Below are 20,534 nucleotides of genomic sequence, written 5' to 3'. Positions count from 1 at the left end.
GTACACTCAAGGCATCCCTGTTTATTATCTGAGATCAAATCTTTTGCTCAAATTTTACACTTTGTGTGTGAAGAGGTTAGTTGAGAATTGACCTAGGGCCTTGTAGATGTGAAGCAAGTCTTCTACACTTAAGCCATGCCTCCAGTCTCTCAAATTTATACCCATCAATGTGGCTTTTCACCATCTTTGAAAGAAAATTAAATGAGGCTAGCTTGCAAAATTAGGCCTCTTGAAAAACTATATGCCTTCACTTTCAAGACCTTATGCTTTGTTTGCTTCTTTTCCCTCCCTTTCACTTTCTTATTTATTATTATTACTTTTTATTTTGCCAGTCCTGGGGCCTGAACTCAGGGCCTGGGCACTGTCCCTGAGCTTCTTTTGCTCAAGGCTAGCACGCTGTCAGTTGAGCCACAGCATCACTTCTGGCCTTTTCTGTTTATGTGGTACTAAGGAATCAAACCCAGGGCTTCATGCATGCTAGGCAAGCACTCTACCATTAAGCCACATTCCCAGCCTCCCCCTTTCACTTTTTAAAAATCTTTTTTAAGCTATCATAACTGGAAATTCCCTTACTTTAAAACTGTCTGAGTCCTGAAGAAGGACTTGACTCCCTTTTGCAAGTTTTCTGTGCTGAGAATCCACATATTTCCTACTGCTACCTCTTGTCTATCCTCCATTAGTTACATCTCCTCGTCTACTTGTTCAGGTCATCCTCAAGTGAAGTCAGCAAACAAATAAAGAACCTTTCTAAGGTTGAAATAAAATGATCTATTAAGTACCAGAAGTACTGAAATCACATACCAACAGCTTAGGGGCTAAAAATGAACTTGGAAAAGCTTTAGGAACAAAGAGATGCTCCAAGAACAGCTGCTGTAGACCACTATAGTTAATGATTTGGTTTCACCCACCACATGCTTTCTGTCTTTATCCTAGGTTTCCTAAGTAAACCATGAAAAAATGTCTACTAAGAATAGGCCACAATGACTATATCACTCTTCTTTCACTCCTCAAACATTTATGAGGTACCTATGTATGTCAAGATTATGTCAATACCTGAAGAGGACAAAAGAAAGATGCCACAAAAAAGAATAGGTTCTTTAAGTAGAGCAAACTCTGATAGAAGATAAGACAAGTACACAAACTAAGATATAAAAATAGAATTGTGCATTAAAGGTATTTATAAATATTTCTTGAATTAGATTCCTTAAGGAAGTATACTTTAAAGGGCCTCTAGGAATTCATAGTAAGGATAAATTACTATCAGCTGGAGAAGCCTGCTAAGATTCCATAGGAATGTCTGGTATTTGAGAAGAGTGCAGACAGGCAGTGAGGATGGGAGGAACGGTAATTTAAGCAGAGAGGGATAAAATGGGAAAGCATTTGATACATGGAGGAGTGACAGCAAAAGGAAGTGGCTGAAGAAAAAAATTCTGTAAGAGAGGTAGATCTCTAGGTAGAGATCAAGGGTAGAAAGCTAGAATCATGATAATGAAGCTTACTTGCAAATAATACTTCCCCGAGATTTACTATGACAAGGTTTAATCTGTAGTGAGCAAGCTATTGCTTTCCACATTTCAGGATGGCATTTTTTAATATCAAGAACAGGTATGTTGATGAATGGCATCTTTATACTTCCTTTCTCCCACAGCTTCATGTCATTCATTGCTCCTTGATCCGACTGAGCATTACAACTCCTGAAAAGTTCGGTTGGCCTAAAGGAAAAATAAAAAAATAATCAGCAATTATTTTCTAGAGAGAAACAGAATACACGAATACAACAGGAATATCTGAACTTCTTAAAGAAAAAAGCACACAAAACCACCAAAGGATACCAGCTCTGAGAATTTGAGGACTCAGTATCAACACTAGCATTAAGATACTGATGGCCCCTTTTCTTTTTAATGCCTATTTTTGTAAGGCAAGTTAAAACTTCAAAATGTCTGGGGCTTGACCTTGGGGCCTGGGCACAGTCCAGAGCTTCTTTGTGCTCAAGGCTAGCACTCTACCACTTGAGCCGCAGTGCCACTTCTGGCTTTTTTTTTTTTTAAAGTTTATTGGAGATAAGAGTCTCACCGGGACTTTTCTGCCCCAATTGTTTTGCTCAGATCTCAGCCTCCTGAGTAGCTAGGCTTAGAAGTGTGAGCTACCAGTATCCTGCTTATGTCTTTTTCTTTTTTAATCAATCACACTGGAGTGAATTTTTAATGAATGCTAATGAGTAAATATATTATTCCCATAGAAGCCAAGAAGGACAGGGGTGAAGTAAAAATTGCCCAAAGTTTACCAGCCAAGTGATAAATAAAAATTTGAGTTTCTAGGTCATGTAGGGGATCTTTCCCCTAGGGATCCTTCCAATGCAAAAAGGCAAGCATTGGTCTCAGTCTAAACTGGAAGGGGAAGAAATCTGGGGGGCTAAGTGGCCTTTAGCAGCTGAATCTCCTCAACCTAGTTCCACAGAAGACCTTGCTCTCCAAGTTTTAGGGCCCAGAAAGGGACCCAGAAAGTCCATGAGATTCATATCTCCAATTGACCAGCAAAAAGCAGGAAGTGGAACTGTGGCGCAAATGGTAGACTTTGACCTTGAACAGAAAAGGCAAAAAAGCTAAGTGACAGTGACTAGGCTCAGTTCATGCCCTAGTATCAGCACGCACGCGCACACACATACACACACACACACACACACACACAGATGGTGTATGGTAGATCCAGTCACAAGAATAGAGAAGCCAAATTTGGAATTCGGAGTCTTTTTTGGAGCACTAGCGGGCAGCAGGGGAACTCCAGTCACAAAGCCTTGAATATAATGAACACATGGCTTATACAGCCCCAAATTACTGGGCTCTCAGAGAACTTTTGTGTGTGTGTGTGTGTGTATAATCACTATCAATACTGATCATATTACACATCAAAATAAGAAATTTAAAAGTAGTTATTTATTTAAAATTATAATAAACAAGCTGAGTGTGGTTGTACATATCTGTAATCCCAGCATTCGGGAGGCTGAGGCAAAGTGATTGAGTTAGAAGCCTGTGTGGTCTATAGTGAGAAACCCTCTCAAAAGACAAAGAAAATTGCAATAAATCCATTGCATGTTGATATAAACACTATTTATTAGTCCTTAGTAGAGGACTGCTAAATTTTCCTATCTGCTTCTGAATTCGGTCTTCACTACTTCATATGTCTCACAGCCTATGGAAAACTCTGAAAGGCAAATCAGATCTCAGTATTGTTATTAAAGTAATTTGATATCATGGACCCCTAGTGGAGATTTGAGGATATGCTGGAAGTGTAGCTCAAGTGGTAGAGTACCTGCCTAGCAAGTAGTAAGCCTCCTTAGCAGTTACCAACAACAACAATGAAAAGAAATCAAAACAACTACCCCAGGCAATGATAAAATACATCCAGTCCATGAAAAATAATTTGTTCTTACCTGTTGTTAAAATTAGTACAGTAAGTAAGATTTCTACAACCCAACTGGCAAGGTTCCCGGACATCTGCTAGGCAGGTCAACATGGACACTTCCACCGGATTATATTCACAAAAACGGTCAAACTCTTGCCAACTCTGTGTATTGCCCCAGCTCATGCTGTACAGTTTAGTGCACAGTTCCCTGAAACAAAAGCACATACATAAACACAGAAGAGAGAAACCAGATGAATCGTTCCTCCTTTAAATTATGTCAGGTATTTTGTCACAGCAACAGAAACTCACTAACGTGAATGCCAACACCCTGTTCTCCAACTCTCAAAATAAGTGTCAATTCAGATTATTCACTAATATAACAAAAGGTGAGACGAGTTCCAAGTTCCATAATGCAATCAAGAGAATATTCCTTAGAAGTCAGATCAAAACATCTGCTAAATTATAAAAAATGAGATACTGACCTACACGTTGAGGTGTTTGCTTTAGAACAACAATGCAATTTAGCTCCATCCAGGCCCGTTGAGGGAGGAGGGTGTACAGTGACTCCAGGGTGAACAGACTGCGAGCTTTCAAGAAAACATTGCCAAAGAGGATCTTGAGGCAAGGGCTGGGTCTTACAACCCTCGATGAGACCATCCACGATCTCCATTTCTGTTTTCTTAGACATCAAAATCCTCTTGCAGGCATTTTGGCAAGCGTGGTCTTCAGCTCTGTCACAGCAATATAAACCTACACGTTCAGAATGTAAGTGGTCTAATTAGCTGGCTGAATTTCATGTCGTGCTCAGAAGAGAAGAACTTGGCAGCAGAGTGGAAAACATCACTACTCTATGTCTGTATGTGCTGTATACAAGGCCTGTTCAATTCTCTCTCTATTACTCTATAAAGTGTAGCAAAAAGTGGAATAGTTATCCATTACCAGAGTCCACCACTGTCCCCAATCATGGGATGTTTAGCACCACTTTACAAAACGGAAAAGTCATCTTACACCTTATGCAAATCATCTATGTTCTTAGAGAAGATGGGGCTTGAACCAGGGCCTGGGAGCTCTCCTTGAGCTTTTTTTGTTCAAGGCTAGTGCTCTACCACTTTTGGCCACAGCTCCACTTCCAGTATTTGGGTGGTTAATTAGGGATGAACAGTCCTACAGATTTTCCTGCCTGGTCTGGCTTCAAACCATGATCCTCAGATTTCAACCTCCTGAGTAGCTAGGATTAGAGTTATGAGCCACCAGGGATCCTCGGCTGTGACTATATTCTTGACATGAGAGAAATGACTAATATTTATGGCAATACAAATAGACAATGTATTTCATCACATCCAAGATAGCACAAAACTTTCATACATCTGTGTAAGTTAATTTAAACAGTGCAATAGCAAACTTGCAAGATACCAGTTTACTTCTGCCTTAATTTTCATTTCTTTTCAGTTTTGGGAATTGAACCCAGAGCACCAAACATGCAAATAAGTGCATGTATTCCTACTGAATTATACTCCCAATCATCTGCTTTTAATTTTCTACAAAGAATCAGAAATGAAAGAACAGTTTTAACTAGCCAGAAGGGCCTCTGAGTTCTCTCAGGTGTCTTTGACTTTTGAAAAAAAAAAAATCTACTCTGCAGTGGCCTTTTTCAGATTCCTTTGTGTTAGGACAGACATTTGAGATAGTTGTTTTTCTCTTAAGACTTCTTTTGGCCTTTAAAAAAATGATTCGCTTTTTCTTTTAGTTGTTATCTTCTTAGCTCCAGCAGTACCTCTGTGTAGTCTAAATGTCAGGAAAAACGGATCTGCCTTTAGACAAATAAAGGTTACTGTGGCAAGTGTTTCATCCTTTGATTTTCACCACATAGCCACATCACAGAATGTCAAAAGCCTCGGAAAACAGATTTTAATTGTGGCCAAACAAGGCACATTCGCTTTTGAGTTTATAAAAGCAAGTCCTTCAATATGCTGGTAAAAATAAAAACATTGTCTCTTGGCAGTTAATTAGTCAGTTCTGTAAAAATTTGATTACCTCTACATGAAGAAAATAGATTGCAGAATATTATTTTAAAAAACAGACTTTTTCTTTTCTTTTCCTTTTTTTAATTTTTATTTTTTTTTGCCAGTCCTGGGGCTTGAACTCTGTCCCTAGCTTCTTTTTGCTCAAGGCCAGCACTCTTGCCACTTGAGCCAGAGCACCATTTCTGGCCTTTTTCTATAGATGTAGTGCTAAGGAATCAAACCCAGGGCTTCATGTACATAAGGCAAGCATTTTACCACTAGGCCATATTCCCAGCCCTTTCTTCTAATTTTTATTAAATTTTTATTATTAAAGTAATAGCTTGGCTGGGAATATGGCCTAGTGGCAAGAGTGCTTGCCTTGTAAAGTAATAGCTGCCCACTGGTAAGTATCAAAGCATTATAGAAATATATAACATGGAAAATTAGGTATACAATTAAAATATATCCCATTATACCTTTAATTCTGTAATTTGCTTTTTTCCATTTGGTTTATTTTAGATTTTTTTTCAGTACTGAAGTCTAAACCAGGATTTTGCACATGCTAGGCAAAAACTCTACTACATGAACTGTGTGCCCCCAGCCTGCTATAAAAATGTATTCCTTTCTTCTTTTGTTGATTGCAAAGTATTATTATATAGATGTATCACAGTTTATTTTTGTGTTTCTGCTAGTACCAGGACTTGAACCAGGGCCTCACATTCTTGTCTGGCTTCTGGTGCTCTACCACTTGAGCCTCCAGCCTGGCTTTGTGCTGGTTAAATGGAAATGGAATCTGATTTTTCTGCCTGGAGTGATTCTCCAGGTCTTAGTTTCTTGAGTAAATAAGACTATAGATATGAGCTACCAGTGCCTGGCTTATCATAATTTAATCAATATCCTATTGATGGATGTTTGAGATATTTCTAATTTTTTTCCATTATACAAATATGTGCATATACAAAGTATTTTCAAAATTTTGTGGAAATTTTGAATTATCCTGCTGGACAATTTATGAAAAGTGGAATTGCTAGGTCAAAAGGTATGATAATTTGAGATTCCAAAGGTCATTATCCAACTTCCCTTCAAATTATCCATACCAAAGAACTTTATTCTCAGACTAGATAATTCTTCTTTCTTCATCCTCTCTACAGTTTCATCTTTCTTGGTATCTTTTAGCTGTGACAATAATGTCCAATGTACCAAATCTAAATGCCAAAGGAAGTCAGATGTTTCCCTAGTGACCCACATCACAGGTATCTACAAGACTGTATCACTTCCTTTTTATAAACTCTTACCAAGGATCGAAAAGAGAAGAATATCTGCCTTTTACTTACTATCTGTTGGATTCCTCATCGGATAAGACTGGGTATAATTGTTCACACAATGTATTAATTGTGGACTAATAGAGGCACAATAGTTTTCCACAGCTTTGATTTGAGATGGACCAGGAGAAGAGTCTGTTCGGAAAATGGCTTGACAGTATTCACGGCAGTTTGTGTGATGGCCTGCATAACTGCAACATACCGAGCCCACTGTATGGGAGAAAAGATGACACTGACATGGAAACAGCTTTTTGTTAACATGAAGTTATCAGCATAATGATGTTTTTCTTTCTGAATTTGAGAAATAACAAGATGTCATGGAAGACAAATACTGTGCCACTGTAGGTATAGTTATGGGGACATTCAAGTGCTCACTGGTATAAGAAAGTTAGTGTTCAATGACTTATAGTCTAGAGTCCAGTAGACCTTAACAGGAACAGCAAAGAATGTGGAAACATTTCTGGTTGTCATGGTGATTTTGGGAGAGCTGCTAGTATTTAATGTATAGAGGTCAGGGTCAGTGAAGGTCCTGAAATACACAATCATGTTCAGTAAACTCATGTTCAGTAAACTGTCTTTTGCTCTTGCATGCTTGTAAATCATTGATGTTATACTTACTTTCATTTCTGCTAATGCAACTGAAAAGAGCATTCTGTAAATCAAAGAAAAACAAATGGAAATTAACAACCATCAAGAATGTCTAATTGTATTTAATTTTAGGTCTCTATGCAAATCGAGTTATCAAATTATTTAATTCTTCTCTTAGTCCAAGGCTGAAAACATGGAAGTTACGATCTTCTAACACATATTGGTGGTCAAGATGATCCCTAATATTAACTTGGAAGCTGACATGTTGTAAAACAGATTTATTTATATTAATGTGTGTGTATGTCTGTGTGTAGTATAGGAAGGGTTACAATGTACTAATATCAATTATTTTATAAAACACTTTCTAGAAGATAATCCAAGAAAGAACATTTAGGGAAGTAAACTTTTCTTTTTTTTCCCTTCCTCTTCTTTTTTTTTTTTTTTTTTAACCAGTCCTGGGGCTTGGACTCAGGGCCTGAGCACTGTCCCTGGCTTCTTTTTTGCTCAAGGCTAGCACTCTACCACTTAAGCCACAGCGCCACTTATGGCTTTTTCTATATATGTAGTACTGAGGAATTGAACCCAGGGCTTTATGTATATAAGGCAAGCACTCTACCACTAGGCCATATTCCCAGCCCGGAAGTAAACTTTTCATAAAACCATTTTAGTAGTTGTCAAACGTGGCTATACAATGGAATCACTTGAGCTTCCCAGGCCTTACTCTCTGGAATTAGAATCTAGGGATGTGGTACAGAAATCCAGGCAGGCACTTTAACGCTGGAGCCATGCTCCCAGCCCCTGGGGCACACAAATCTAAATGTTACACATGCCTGTAAAGATTGTTCTATGCAGCCTTTTTGAGACCAGAGTTTAAGAGAAACTATTTCCTCAGCAAGAGAAAACTTGCCATAGAACATAGAAGACATCAAAAGCAGAGCTGATAATAGAATTCATATTTCTAGAGAGAGTCTTAGATTACAATTCAGAAACCACCATTCTGTGTTCAAGTCACTGTAAGAAGAAAAATAAGAAGGAAAATCTGATAAATGAAAAACTCTTTGCTCAAAGTCATTCGCAGTCAGGGCTTGCCAGCTATGATTAATGTTATTTATAATTGGAAGAAAATAAACTATTATCATTATATGAGTATAAATAAAAATAAATGGAAGTCCAATGCACTCTTATTGAGTTGATTTTAGCTTTTAACTACAGTATAGCTAAATCATATCCCTGCTAAGTGACTTGAACTTGTTAAAGGACTAGCTTTATAACATTAAAACTTAGCTTCAAAGATAACATCCACATAGTAGAATCACTATACTTTCTTTTCTCCACTAAATAATGTTCCATTACAAGAATGAGATGAACTTAGTTCATTCATTTAAAGAAAGAAAATAAACAAAGTAAAACAGCAACGACAAAACCCTAAGGCCTCATCGATAAGGGCTAATGTATTTATTTCTGCTAGAGCTTGTCAGGAAATATAAGACTAGTGACAAGTAAGTTCTTAGTGTTCTTCACTAATGGCCTTGTTTATATTCTCTTCACTCATGCACCCTTGTTTTGTTTTAAGTTTTTTTGTTTGTTTTGTTTTTTGCCAGTCCTGGGGCTTGAACTCAGGGCCTGAGCACTGTCCCTGGCTTCCTTTTTGCTCAAGGCTAGCACTCTGCCACTTGAGCCACAGCACCACTTCTGGCCGTTTTCTGTATATGTGGTGCTGAGGAATTGAACCCAGGGCTTCATGTATACGAAGCGAGCATTCTACCACTAGGCCACATTCCCAGCCCTGTTTTAATTTTTTTTATTGCTACTATAAAGGTTATGTACAGAGGAGTTACAGTTATATAATTCAGGTAATGAGTACATTTTTTGTTGGCCCATGTCACCCCTTCTCTGGTTCTTGCCCAGATTTTCCCTCCCATTCCCACCCACAAGTTGTATAGTTCATTTTCAACATAGTGTCTAGTGAGTACCACTGCTGCATTTGTTCACCCTTTGTTCCTCCATTTCTGCATGCCTTCTTACCCTGCCCAAGACAGATAAACAAAATGAAAACAACAATGAAGAAAACAACTCTTGTTTCAATACTTTTTTTTTTTTTTTTTTTTTTTGCCAGTCGTGGGGCTTGAACTCAGGGCCTAAGCACTGTCCCTGGCTTCTTTTTGCTCAAGGCTAGCACTCTACCACTTGAGCCACAGTGCCACATCTGGCCTTTTCTATGTATGTGGTGGTGAGGAATTGAGCCCAGGGCTTCATGTATGTGAGGCAAGCACTCTACCACCAGGCCATATTCCCAGTCCTCAATACAGTTTTGTTTTAACTTTTCAACTACCGAACATATGTTGCTCTCCCCTGGAGTTCAGTGGCCTCAGGAATACTTATAAAATGATCTAGATAGGTCACTACCAATTCACTATACTCTTTTGACTGGATGAATGCAATTCTAATTGTCCTCTTTCTAATCAGCTCTAATAGCTCACACTATTCATATTATTTGAGAACAGATCAAAACTACAGTAGTACTCAAGTGATGATCTACCATAACCTCAGAGACCCAGATGAGAGCTGCCTAGGTAGGCCTTAGATTCATGAGAAATAATAAATTATTACTGCTTTAGGCCATATAGTTTTGGGATGTTTTACTATATAACATTACTGTGACATCAGATATAATACTAAATTTTTTTCTACTCAGTTATAAAAAGTTATACAGGATTTCTACATAAAACTAAATAATTCAAGTGGTCAGAGTGGAAAAAAAAGAACTAGATAAAAAAGTAAAAAGAAGTAGTAGATAAAAACTGTATTTAAGCTGGATACAGTGATATGCACCTGTAATCTCAGCTATCCAGAAAGGTAGTAGGCAGGTGGGAGAATCACTTGAACCTACAAATTCAAGCTTAACCTGGGAAACATGGCTAGACTGTCTAATTTTTTTCTGATCTATAGAACTATTACACTACTTACAGGCAACAACTTTTTGCTCACCCCTTAAGTCTTACCTGGGTAGTTTTCTCCTTTATATCCCAAAGTGTCTTTACAGACTTCTAGCAATGTACTTATCTCACTGAATTTGTAATGGTCTAGACTATGGACGAGACTTATGAGCTTCCTGTAGACAGTGGCCAAATCCTTTCATCTTTGTACCCTGAGAACAGTTCCTGACACATATCAAATGTATCAGTGTGATGAGTGTTAAATAAATGAAAACAGAAAGAGACAATCATATGGGTTTGGCTCTAGGAACTCAAGAGCTCAGTACTAAAAAGAAATATGTAAACACATTTACACTATAGGGTGACTGATGCCATGTAAAAAGCATGTAAAAAGTAGCCATCAATTTTATGCATGTTGAAGGAAAAGAGGAAAAGTGTCTAAGAATTTGAAGCAAAAGTTACTATTAGATAGGATTGTAGGAGAAATCGTGTATCAGGGAAGGAGAAAAGTCTTGATTTGTATTATTTCTTGATATTCATGTTATAAATAGCCCTACCCACAGCTGGTTTCAAATTATAAACTGTCTTGCAATACTGGATATTTAACAACCAGTTCTTCACAGCTGATAGAAACCGATTTGAATATACCCTTGGATGGGGGATAAATTACAATGGATTAAGGAAGAAGGAAATCCAGATAGGACAAACAGGTCACACAACAAATAAAAGAACATAGTGAATCTGGGAAATGACAAGCACCATGCCCCTAAAGTATAAAGAAGGGAAAAGCCAGGGGCTAGACTGAGAAAAGCTTGATATACCAGGCTAGGAAATATGAACTATATTCTACAAGGGAGCCACGAAAGATTCAAGGAAGAGTGACACATCTGATTAGTAAAGAAATCACTCTAGAAAAAGGGGAGATAGTAGATAAAAGGAGAAATTAATTAGGAAATTAGAAATTTCTTAGGTTTGAGAGCTAGTAAAGTGGAATAAAGGTCCAAGCTAAGGCAATAACTAAGGATCTGGAAAGGAGGCTGACTGAAAGATATATAGAAGGCACACCTCTAGAATTTGATAGCTAATAATTGGTGAGAAATGATTTAACAAATAAACAATACCTGTTAGGCTACTGGTTATCTAGGAGGTCTGTACTATCCAATCCAGCAAGAAGTATAAGAAAAATGTCAGGTTTCTGTTTCAGAATGTGAGTGTGTGCATGTGTGTGAGTACAGGTGTTTTACAGTGGTAGGGCAAAGATAAGAGAAAGTAGAATAGGGAAAGCAATAATCAATTTGGTTGATTTGAAACAAATCAATTTTGGCAAATTGGTTTTTGTTCTAGTGGAACATCAAAAGTAGGCCTATCCAACAGTGGTTTCAGTAGCTCAGCAGAGAAAATTCTGGAATTGTCATTAAGTAGAGGTAATTCAAGCATATAAGTTTGGCTCAGGATATAGTTGAATAGTGATCCCAGTATCACAAAAACAAACCAAGGAACAAAACTATAAGAGAAGATGACATTGCCCAGTGGAAAAAAAAAGACCATTTAAGATCAGACCAGATAACAAACTAATCTTATCTGATTAGATTTCCCTTTGGGGATGTTCTCATTCAAGTAACTTTAAAGAATGAACTGGAAAGGAAATACACTAGCAGCAAGGAAACTAAATAGAAGTCACTCCCATCCTCAATCTATAATACAACTATAACAAAACAAAACAATATACAGGAAGGATATAATCAAAGTGTTACACTATCTTAAGCCAGTACTGCAGGACCTAACAGGTTTCGCTCTTTTTGGAGCTCATCAGCTGCAGGTAACGGCTCAAATCTACTCTGGTACAGTATATCTATATAGCATTTTACTATTTAGAAAGACTCCATTTACAGACTTCTAATTTACTTCAATAATTCTTGGTATTTCTTTAGCATTAACTAAAGTACACTTTATAGTTAGGTCCTTAAGGCTATGCTGGGCAAAGTGATACATGATTTTATTTATTTATTTACTTTGGTACTATCAAGGGCCTCTGAGCTATACTCCCAACGCATGTAATTCTTTTGGTTAAAACAGTCAAAAGCTGACAGAGTGAAGGGCAGCACAGTTGTCCCTTGCCACACAAGACAGTTTTCTATTTTAAAATCATGGCAGTCTAGATCTAATCACATTGAAGCTTAGGAACTTTATGCGCCCAGTGAATCTTACCAGGGTCCTATCATCCCTACTCTCTTATCATTAAATTAGACTAGTTTTTGTTCTTCTTTGATGTTTCTGGCAGTTAAGTCTAGAATTAAAGTTAACAAAAATAAACAAAAAAGCAAACAAAGAAATCTTGAAACAGAACATTTTATTGTGATACTTCCTGAGGCTACACTGTATTGACCTTGTGAGTATATAATGTATGTCACATATTGGCGCCAGAGGCAGAACAAAGTGTATAGGCTACCATATGTGGTACAAGCACATGGAAAAGGACTATACTTTTATGTGCACAAATATCTCTGATAACTTTAGGAACTTGGTATCTGTGATATAAGAAATGGGAAATAAGTTTTTGGTTAGAACCATTTTGTTTTTCTTTTTCATTTTGTGCTGGTCCTGGGGCTTGAACTCAGAGCCCAGGTGCTGTCCCTGAGCTCCTTTTGCTTACAGCTAGTGTTCTACCATGTAAGCCGCATCTCCATGTTTGGCTTTTTCGTAGTTTGTTAGAGGTAAGAGTCTTACAGACTTCCTGCGTAGCTTTGAATCTCAATCTTCTGATCTCAGCCTCCTAAGTAGCTAGGATTACAGGTGTGAGCCACAGGCCCCTGGCTTAATTATAACCATTTAAAATTTTGAACCATATGAATATCTAAAATCTGTATCTGTCCTATGCACTTAGGATTCCGTGTTCACAGGTGGTGCTGACATAGCTGTGACTTGAGCTCACAAGGTTGACTGTCTTCAGTTTTCTGGTTTTATAAGCCTCTTCAATGTCCTCAAAGTCTTAATTTTTATAGAGTTTATAGATTTTTTTCCCCCAGATCTGAGGATCGAACTCGGGGCCTCTTGCACTTGCCAGGCAGGCGCTCTTCTGCTGAGCTAAATCCCCAGCCCCAAAGTCTTAATTTTATCTTAGCATTTTCACAGAACCAGAGCTCCATGACAGAATGAATATCATTAAGATGATGTGAGGTTAGAGAATGAACATTCAGATGCCTGGTTAAAACTGTGAAGTGATGTGATATCTTTTAGTTTGTAATTCATAAATCCATTTCATGCTTTAATGTCAGACATTGGACATTTTATGGTCTTTCTTGTTTCTTCCTTCTTTTACCCTGACTTTCCTTGATGTTCTTTTTGCCTTTTATTTCTTGGCTTTCTTCAGAAATTTGATATTATTTCATTCAGGAAGATGAGAGATTGTGAAGGAAAGTCAGTAGGAGGTGTTTCAATGAAGACCTTTTTACAAAGCAATTGAATTTTAAGTAAAATAGTTGCTAATACAACTAAAATATTCTGTCATGGAGCTCTGGGAATTCTATAGTTTCTAAAAATTAAGCTAGTGTTTTAAATTGTTTTCACCAGGAAGACTAATCTAGGTACCAGGTTTGCCCTATTACCAGAAAGAGAAAAACTATATCATCTCCATGCCCAGGAAAATAGTAAACCAATGCCAGGATACAGGCTCCAAAGATTTAAAAGAATTAAAGGAATTGCTATTCTAGCTTCTTAAATGTCATTTCCTATATCCATCATAACATATTCTGCCTTCAAATCTCTGACTTATTTTTAAATGCTCGACTGTATTACTATCATCCTAGGGCTGAGACTTACTTCTTTTTCCTAAAATACACAGAATTTTCATCATGAATAGTTCAACCCATTTAATAATGGGTTGAATTCCAAAATTTCAACTCTTTAGGATCTGATCCCACTTGCCTACGCAAGCACAGATACTCAGTTCAAAACAGGCCTGTCTTCTCTTTGTCCCCTAAATAAACCATTTTTTATTAACATGCCCTTGATTCACAGTCTTATTAACCAAATTATACCTTTCAGATATGGCTTTTTAAAAAAAATGTTCCTGATAACTCTGAACTGCTTGCGCTAATTTCCCTGAGCCCTTGTGTACTGCAGTATTTATTTTAATTAATTTAAATTCAATAAGATATAGCTCATTACTTGAAGTTCAGCTATACACAGCTTAACTAGAAATCTAACCAAAGTCTGACTCCAAAAATTGTATTTTTTTTCTAATACATAAAACTGTCTCTCCATGTTTAAATAGTATCAATGTGCATAAGGAAAAGAAATCCCTCGGGCTGGGGATATAGCCTAGTGGCAAGAGTGCCTGCCTCGGATACACGAGGCCCTAGGTTCGATTCCCCAGCACCAGAAGCGGCGCTGTGGCTCAAGTGGCAGAGTGCTAGCCTTGAGTGGGAAGAAGCCAGGGACAAGTGCTCAGGCCCTGAGTCCAAGGCCCAGGACTGGCAAAAAAAAAAAAAAAAGAAATCCCTCTACAAAATCTAATGTAACAATGATTTACACTTCACTGGTTTATCCTTAGTTGGTTAGAACAAAGCAGAATTGAAATGAGTTATAATTTTTAAGTTCATTCATTTAAGTAAATATCTTAGGAAATTCCCTCAAAAAGGAACTCTGTAGCAGTTTCCCAAACGTAATTACCCTATTTTCTGAATCTCTAATCAGGCCACACAAAACTATCATTCAGGGTAAATGCTACCCCTAAAATTGTATGCCTAAAGGAATGGCCTAAACATCTAAGTTCAGCCAGAGAGCACTCCAGGGTTAAGGAAAAGAAACTAAAAGTTCAGTTTATAAGTTATTTTCACACTAATAAATAATCAACAAGTTAAAAGAGACTATGTTGCACCAAATTTACTCAATTCACTTCATAGAAAAAAGGCATTATTTTAAAACTAGACTTCAATGGTAACTTGTTTGGGGTTTATAATGAAGGACCATTTTCTTCATAAATTCTTGTTACCTCTATTTCTAAATAATGTATAAGAAAATCAAACTGAGTCTTGAATTACCTTGATAATTTGTAGGGTCAGTTTTTAACATAAAAATTAAAAAAAACTTATTATGTACACTTTTAGAAAATGACTAGATAGACTGGGGACAGAAACTGTTTTTATCTCTATCATAGGACAGTGTTTAACTCTCTTACCTTCCTGTCCCGTCCTTCATCAACACATATTGGCAGCCTTCTTAGGGCAATGTAGAATCCAGACAAGAGAAGGAAGCACACTGAAATAACCGAGGACAGACTACAGAGACAGACAGTGTCGGACATCATGTGGAAGAAAATAAGGAATTTATCAGTTAGTCACTCTTCTCAAGAGAAACTGAAATTGGTCACTTAAAAGGTAGAAGACAAGAAACAGAAAAGAAAAAGAAAGACTCTACAGGGTGTTTTTTTTTTTTTTTCTCCCCTTGAGTTGGGGTTTTTTTTTTGGTGGTGGTGGTGTTTTTTGGTAGCAAGGTTTTTAATAAGAACAGAGGACAGCTGCAGTTAATTTGGAAATTTAACTTCAGAAGAACACAATTTAGCAAATTATACAAAGGAACAAAAAATAAATAACTCTACAGTTTAAAAAATGTTAATCAAGAGATATGATTATATGCTTTGAGAAACAAAAAAGATTAGAAACTGTAATCTAAAAGCATCTAAGTAACTCTGGAGTTCTTTTCTAAGAGAACACAGACTATTAAAAGCAATAGGAATCTCAATGTTTAAATATAAAACTGATGAATGTGGAATGAACATTTAAGTCTCCTAATGGCCTTACACTGTGAAAAACAATAAAATCATCAAATGTAATAATGGGGTTCCAGAAAATGAACAAATTAGCTCACAAAAGGAACTTTTCCTATCAAGGACAATCTTATGCACCCATTTTCTTTTTGTGTGTGTACCAGTCCTACGGCTTGAATTCAGGGCCTGGGCACTATGTCTGAGATTCTTTTTTGTTCAAGGCTAGCATTCTACCACTTGAGCTACAGTGCCACTTTCGGTTTTTTCTCAGTAGTTTATTGGAGATGATGCATGGTCTGGTTTCAAACCGTGATCCTCAGATCTCAGTCTCCTGAGTAGGTAGGAGTACAGGCGTGAGCCACCAGTGCCTAGCTGCACATATTTTTACTGTGAAAAACCACCTCCTCTACTCTCACTCTAATATTGTTCTCATTTATACACTACAATGCCTGAAATATCATCATTCAGAGATAAGAGTTTCAGAGTTAATGAAACCTCTGTAACTTGGGTATTTTTTTTGTGGGCTGTGGGGCTTGAACTCAGGGCCTTGGCCACTATCCCTGAGCTTTTCTGCTCAAGACTAGCACTTTGAACCATAGCACCACTTCTAGTTTTTAAGTTGTTACTTGGAGGTAAGAGCCTCACAAGGACTTTTCTGCCTGGGCTGGCTTCAAACTGCAGTCCTCACATCTCAGACTCCTGAGTAGCTACGATTACAGGCATGAACCACCATTGCCCCGTGGTTTTTTTTCCCAAATGCAAGATCTTAGTAAAGTCGGATGCTACAACAGCTACATTATTTTATTATCTGTTCTCCCTTTCCTTCCCTTTCCCTCCCTCCCTCTCTTCCTTCTTTCCTTCCATCAGTTCTTTGGCATAATTCAGGTCCTCTCCCCCTAGAGCTCTACCACTTCAGCCATGCCTTCAGTCCTTTTGCTCATAATTAGCTTTTCTAATAGAATCTCATACTTTGGTTTAGGCCCACACAATCATATCCAAGCCCTATTTGTTTACATTTCTTTATGATAGAACTAGATGATTAAAATGGATGCCTAAATGGGTCCTGAGACAGGGACAAAAAAAAGGTTATGGGAATCTTTAAAAAACAAAACAACAAACAACCTACTTTACCTCTTTTAGTACAATCAGTTGCTCTGTCACAAAAATATGGCAAGCCCTTTGTATATAAAATCCAGATATTTCTTTAAAATTAACAGTTCATTTCAACTAAAATTAATTAAAGCCAAAACATATCCAAACAAAATAAATGAAATTTTTGTTAATGCTAAATTTTCTGCAGGGTTAAAAGGCAACTTATACAAAAATGAATTCATTTAATATTGAGGTGATTTTAGCTGGGTGCTGGTAGCTTACACCTATAATCCTAGTTACTCATGAGACTGAGATCTGAGGATCACAGTTTAAAGTCAGCATGGGCAGGAAAATCTGTGGGACTCTTATCTCCAATTATCCACCAAAAAGCTGAATGAAGAACTGTTTCAAGTGGTAGAGCACTAGCCTAAGGGACAGTGCCTAGGTCTTCAAGTCCCAGTACTGGTGTACACACACACACACACACACACACACACACACACACACACACACACACACACACAAATTTAAGTGACTTTAATTCTGATAACATCTAAGTCCATCCAAATTTGCTACATAAAATGCTTACCTCATATTCTTTTCTGCAAATTTTAGAAATATCATTCTTTGAAGATGCCTAAAAGCCAACAAAATCTTCATTAATTTGTTACACATGCTATCTAGCATAGGACAAAAGAGAACATAAATCAGTACATGTTAATTGCTGGTATAATATTCTTTATTTCATCAAAGAAAACCTTAGACTCAAATATTTTAAAGTTCCTAAAACAAATTTCATTCAATGTCTCTAAAACAAACATCATCCTGGGACCTATTCAATATGCTAGAGCTTCATTCTAACTTTTATGGTTTTAATCTCACATAATAACATGGTTCTTTTGTTATTTTGGAAACTAGATGACTTTGAAGGAAATGTAAATCAGAGGACTTTTTTTAAAAACTGAATTCCACTCTGGTGAATGTTCTTGTGAAGCTCTGCCACAGCAAATTTTCTTGTGAAGCTCTGCCAGGGCACTCATATTTTGCTTTTTCTTTAACCCTTCATATTTGAAGATTTATACTTAACCTATCCAGCCAATTTCCCGGAAAGTATCATACATTAACAGAGAGGGCAACTAAAAAAGGAAAAGATATCATGGCAGGCAATTACAAAATTTACTTTTAAATAACTCTCTCAAGTTTATGATGAAAATATTATTCTCCTCTATAGATAGTGACTGGGGATCAAAGAAATAGCAAGTTATTTATCATAGTTAAGTACATAGTTCAAACAAGCCAAAATAAATCTGTTGTTTATCCACATGACATCAGTCTCCACTTAAGACACATAGTTCCAGAACCATGGACTCTGGTCCCATGTTTATTTCCTCCTATTCTGTCACCTAGGGTCAAGCAACTTAGCACAAGACAGTTGATAAAGATAGGGAGGGCAAGAAACAGAATGTGCCAACAACTGTTTTAGGTGCCTTCAGACCCAATTCAGTTCAAATACTGTACACCTGAGTTTTACCTCAATGTCTGGAAGAGAATGGCACACAGCTAGGCCATATTCTGCCCAGAGAGTATTGCCCAGGCTATCAGTATGGTGTTGTATGGAAAAGTGAAGGTAGTACCGTATCTCATAACTCCAAAGACCAGTCCCCAGAATATAAGAGAAGGCTTCCCAGATGATGGTTCTGGTCCACTTAAACAATTAGTTTCTCAATTAAGTCTATATCCACTACATGGGGTAGATAAGGCAGGAATCCAGTTTCCCTATTCTGAGGAGCCATTACGGAAGTAACCAGTAGAGAACTCTGGGGCTTAATATGAACTGGATCAGAGACAGACTCGGTTATTTACTGTAAGACTCACACTCTCCTTAGGACGTAGAAAAGAGATGGAAGAAAAGACAGGCTTAGAGTTAAGGCCATAATGCAAGAGGGAAGGAAGATGAAAACAAAATAAGTCAACTGGTTAAACTGTGGTCATCCAAAGCATATCTTAAATTTACATGGCCCTGTGGAGTCACTCAGCATTGCAGGACGCTAAACAAAGTTATACTAAGGCCCTGATTCCAAAAAAAGGTATTTTCTTTGTGTGTTGGAGAGGAGAAGTAAGAAAGAATAAGACAAAGTATAGGGTCGTACATGAAGCTGCCAAAACTGAAAAAGCAGCAAGTAGAAAAGGAGTATTCTTTTCTGTGTTATCTCTCCAAAGCTATGAAGGAGTGAAAGACCAAAACACATGCACGGCTAAGTCCAAACCACTCCACAATGCTTAAAAGTCTGATTGCTAGGTGTTACCTGCTTGCATGCCTGTCGACACTCCAAAGCAATAGCCAGTTCACAGCAGCCCAAGCCAACCCAGCCATCAGACTTCTTAAATACACCTTAAAAACAAAATGTTCACAATGGTCATTAAGTAGGGACAAAAACAAATAGTACACCAAACTGTTTCATGGATGTCACTAAAAGTCAAAGCAGGTGTCCATAGCAAACTAGCTCAAACAGCAGGGTCTCAAAATTAAATACTGTCCTTCCTTACTCCCAATGCCAGTGGTCTCTTATCTCACCCATGGTATAATTATCAGGTCTTTTGTATGTGTGTTTTCCCTACTTAACATAAACTCTCTTTCAGGTAGTCTTGTTTTGTATAGGTCACATCTCTACCATTGGACATACATAGGTCAAGGAAAGCAGAGGAGAAGACTCTTTTTAATTTTTAGATTTAATCAGACACTCAGGTTCTAATTTAACTTAACAAGCAAACAAACAAGAAGTATTTCATGTCCAATATAATAAATACACAGAAGAACATAAAACTCATGATTCTGCTTGAAACTGATACTTGGCCAACATGTATAAACTACTTCTGTAAGCCAAGCTAGGTTTTTGATGGGCACATTAATCAGGGGACAAAATACTAATGCTATTTGGGACAATTAATGCAGCCAACCCAACCAAATCATCATGAAATAAAAAGATAATAAAATTATTAAGACTTTTAATTTGTTTTAGATACCTTTGAAATAATAAATTTCAATGAGTGACCCCTACTATAAAATTAGGAGATTCAAGAGATTATTATGGAAAGAGAAAATATTTATGCATGTAGGACACTCTAAATCCTCTTTTTAAAAAGTATTATGCTACTTCCATGTAATAACATAGATCTGCAAACTTGCATTAAGTCATGTTATTATTTATGTTAAAATGTCAGATTCAAGGTAAAAAGTAAAATTGTTGTCCAAATGAAACTAGTAGTAATACAACAAATAGAAGTATTCTACTAAAACAAAGCAAAATGAACAAAAGCAGATAAACAGTTTACACATAAACAGAACTTTCAAAATATAAATTATTTTTGAAGTTGATTAATATCTTTTTTATTTGTGTTTAGGCGTTGAAAGGGCAATGAATTC

General features: G+C 37.1%; 1 protein-coding gene across 2 annotated transcripts in view; it reads right to left on the bottom strand.

Moving 5' to 3' along the window:
- The window catches only part of Reck (reversion inducing cysteine rich protein with kazal motifs), a 60,591-nt gene that overhangs the window by 20,464 nt on the left and 19,593 nt on the right, over positions 1 to 20,534 (bottom strand). For both annotated transcript variants that reach the window (XM_048332989.1, XM_048333067.1), the window contains exons 5-11: positions 19,417 to 19,502; positions 17,700 to 17,747; positions 7,346 to 7,379; positions 6,740 to 6,937; positions 3,885 to 4,152; positions 3,431 to 3,610; positions 1,500 to 1,712 (exon numbers count right to left, since the gene is read on the bottom strand). In XM_048332989.1, the coding sequence (XP_048188946.1) occupies positions 1,500 to 1,712; positions 3,431 to 3,610; positions 3,885 to 4,152; positions 6,740 to 6,937; positions 7,346 to 7,379; positions 17,700 to 17,747; positions 19,417 to 19,502 (1,027 nt within the window). The remainder of the gene's footprint in view (positions 1 to 1,499; positions 1,713 to 3,430; positions 3,611 to 3,884; positions 4,153 to 6,739; positions 6,938 to 7,345; positions 7,380 to 17,699; positions 17,748 to 19,416; positions 19,503 to 20,534) is intronic.

This window comes from Perognathus longimembris, chromosome 1 (assembly GCF_023159225.1).
Source record: "Perognathus longimembris pacificus isolate PPM17 chromosome 1, ASM2315922v1, whole genome shotgun sequence".
Taxonomy (NCBI): Eukaryota; Metazoa; Chordata; class Mammalia; order Rodentia; family Heteromyidae; genus Perognathus; species Perognathus longimembris.
This window is presented reverse-complemented; position numbering and strand designations above follow the sequence as displayed.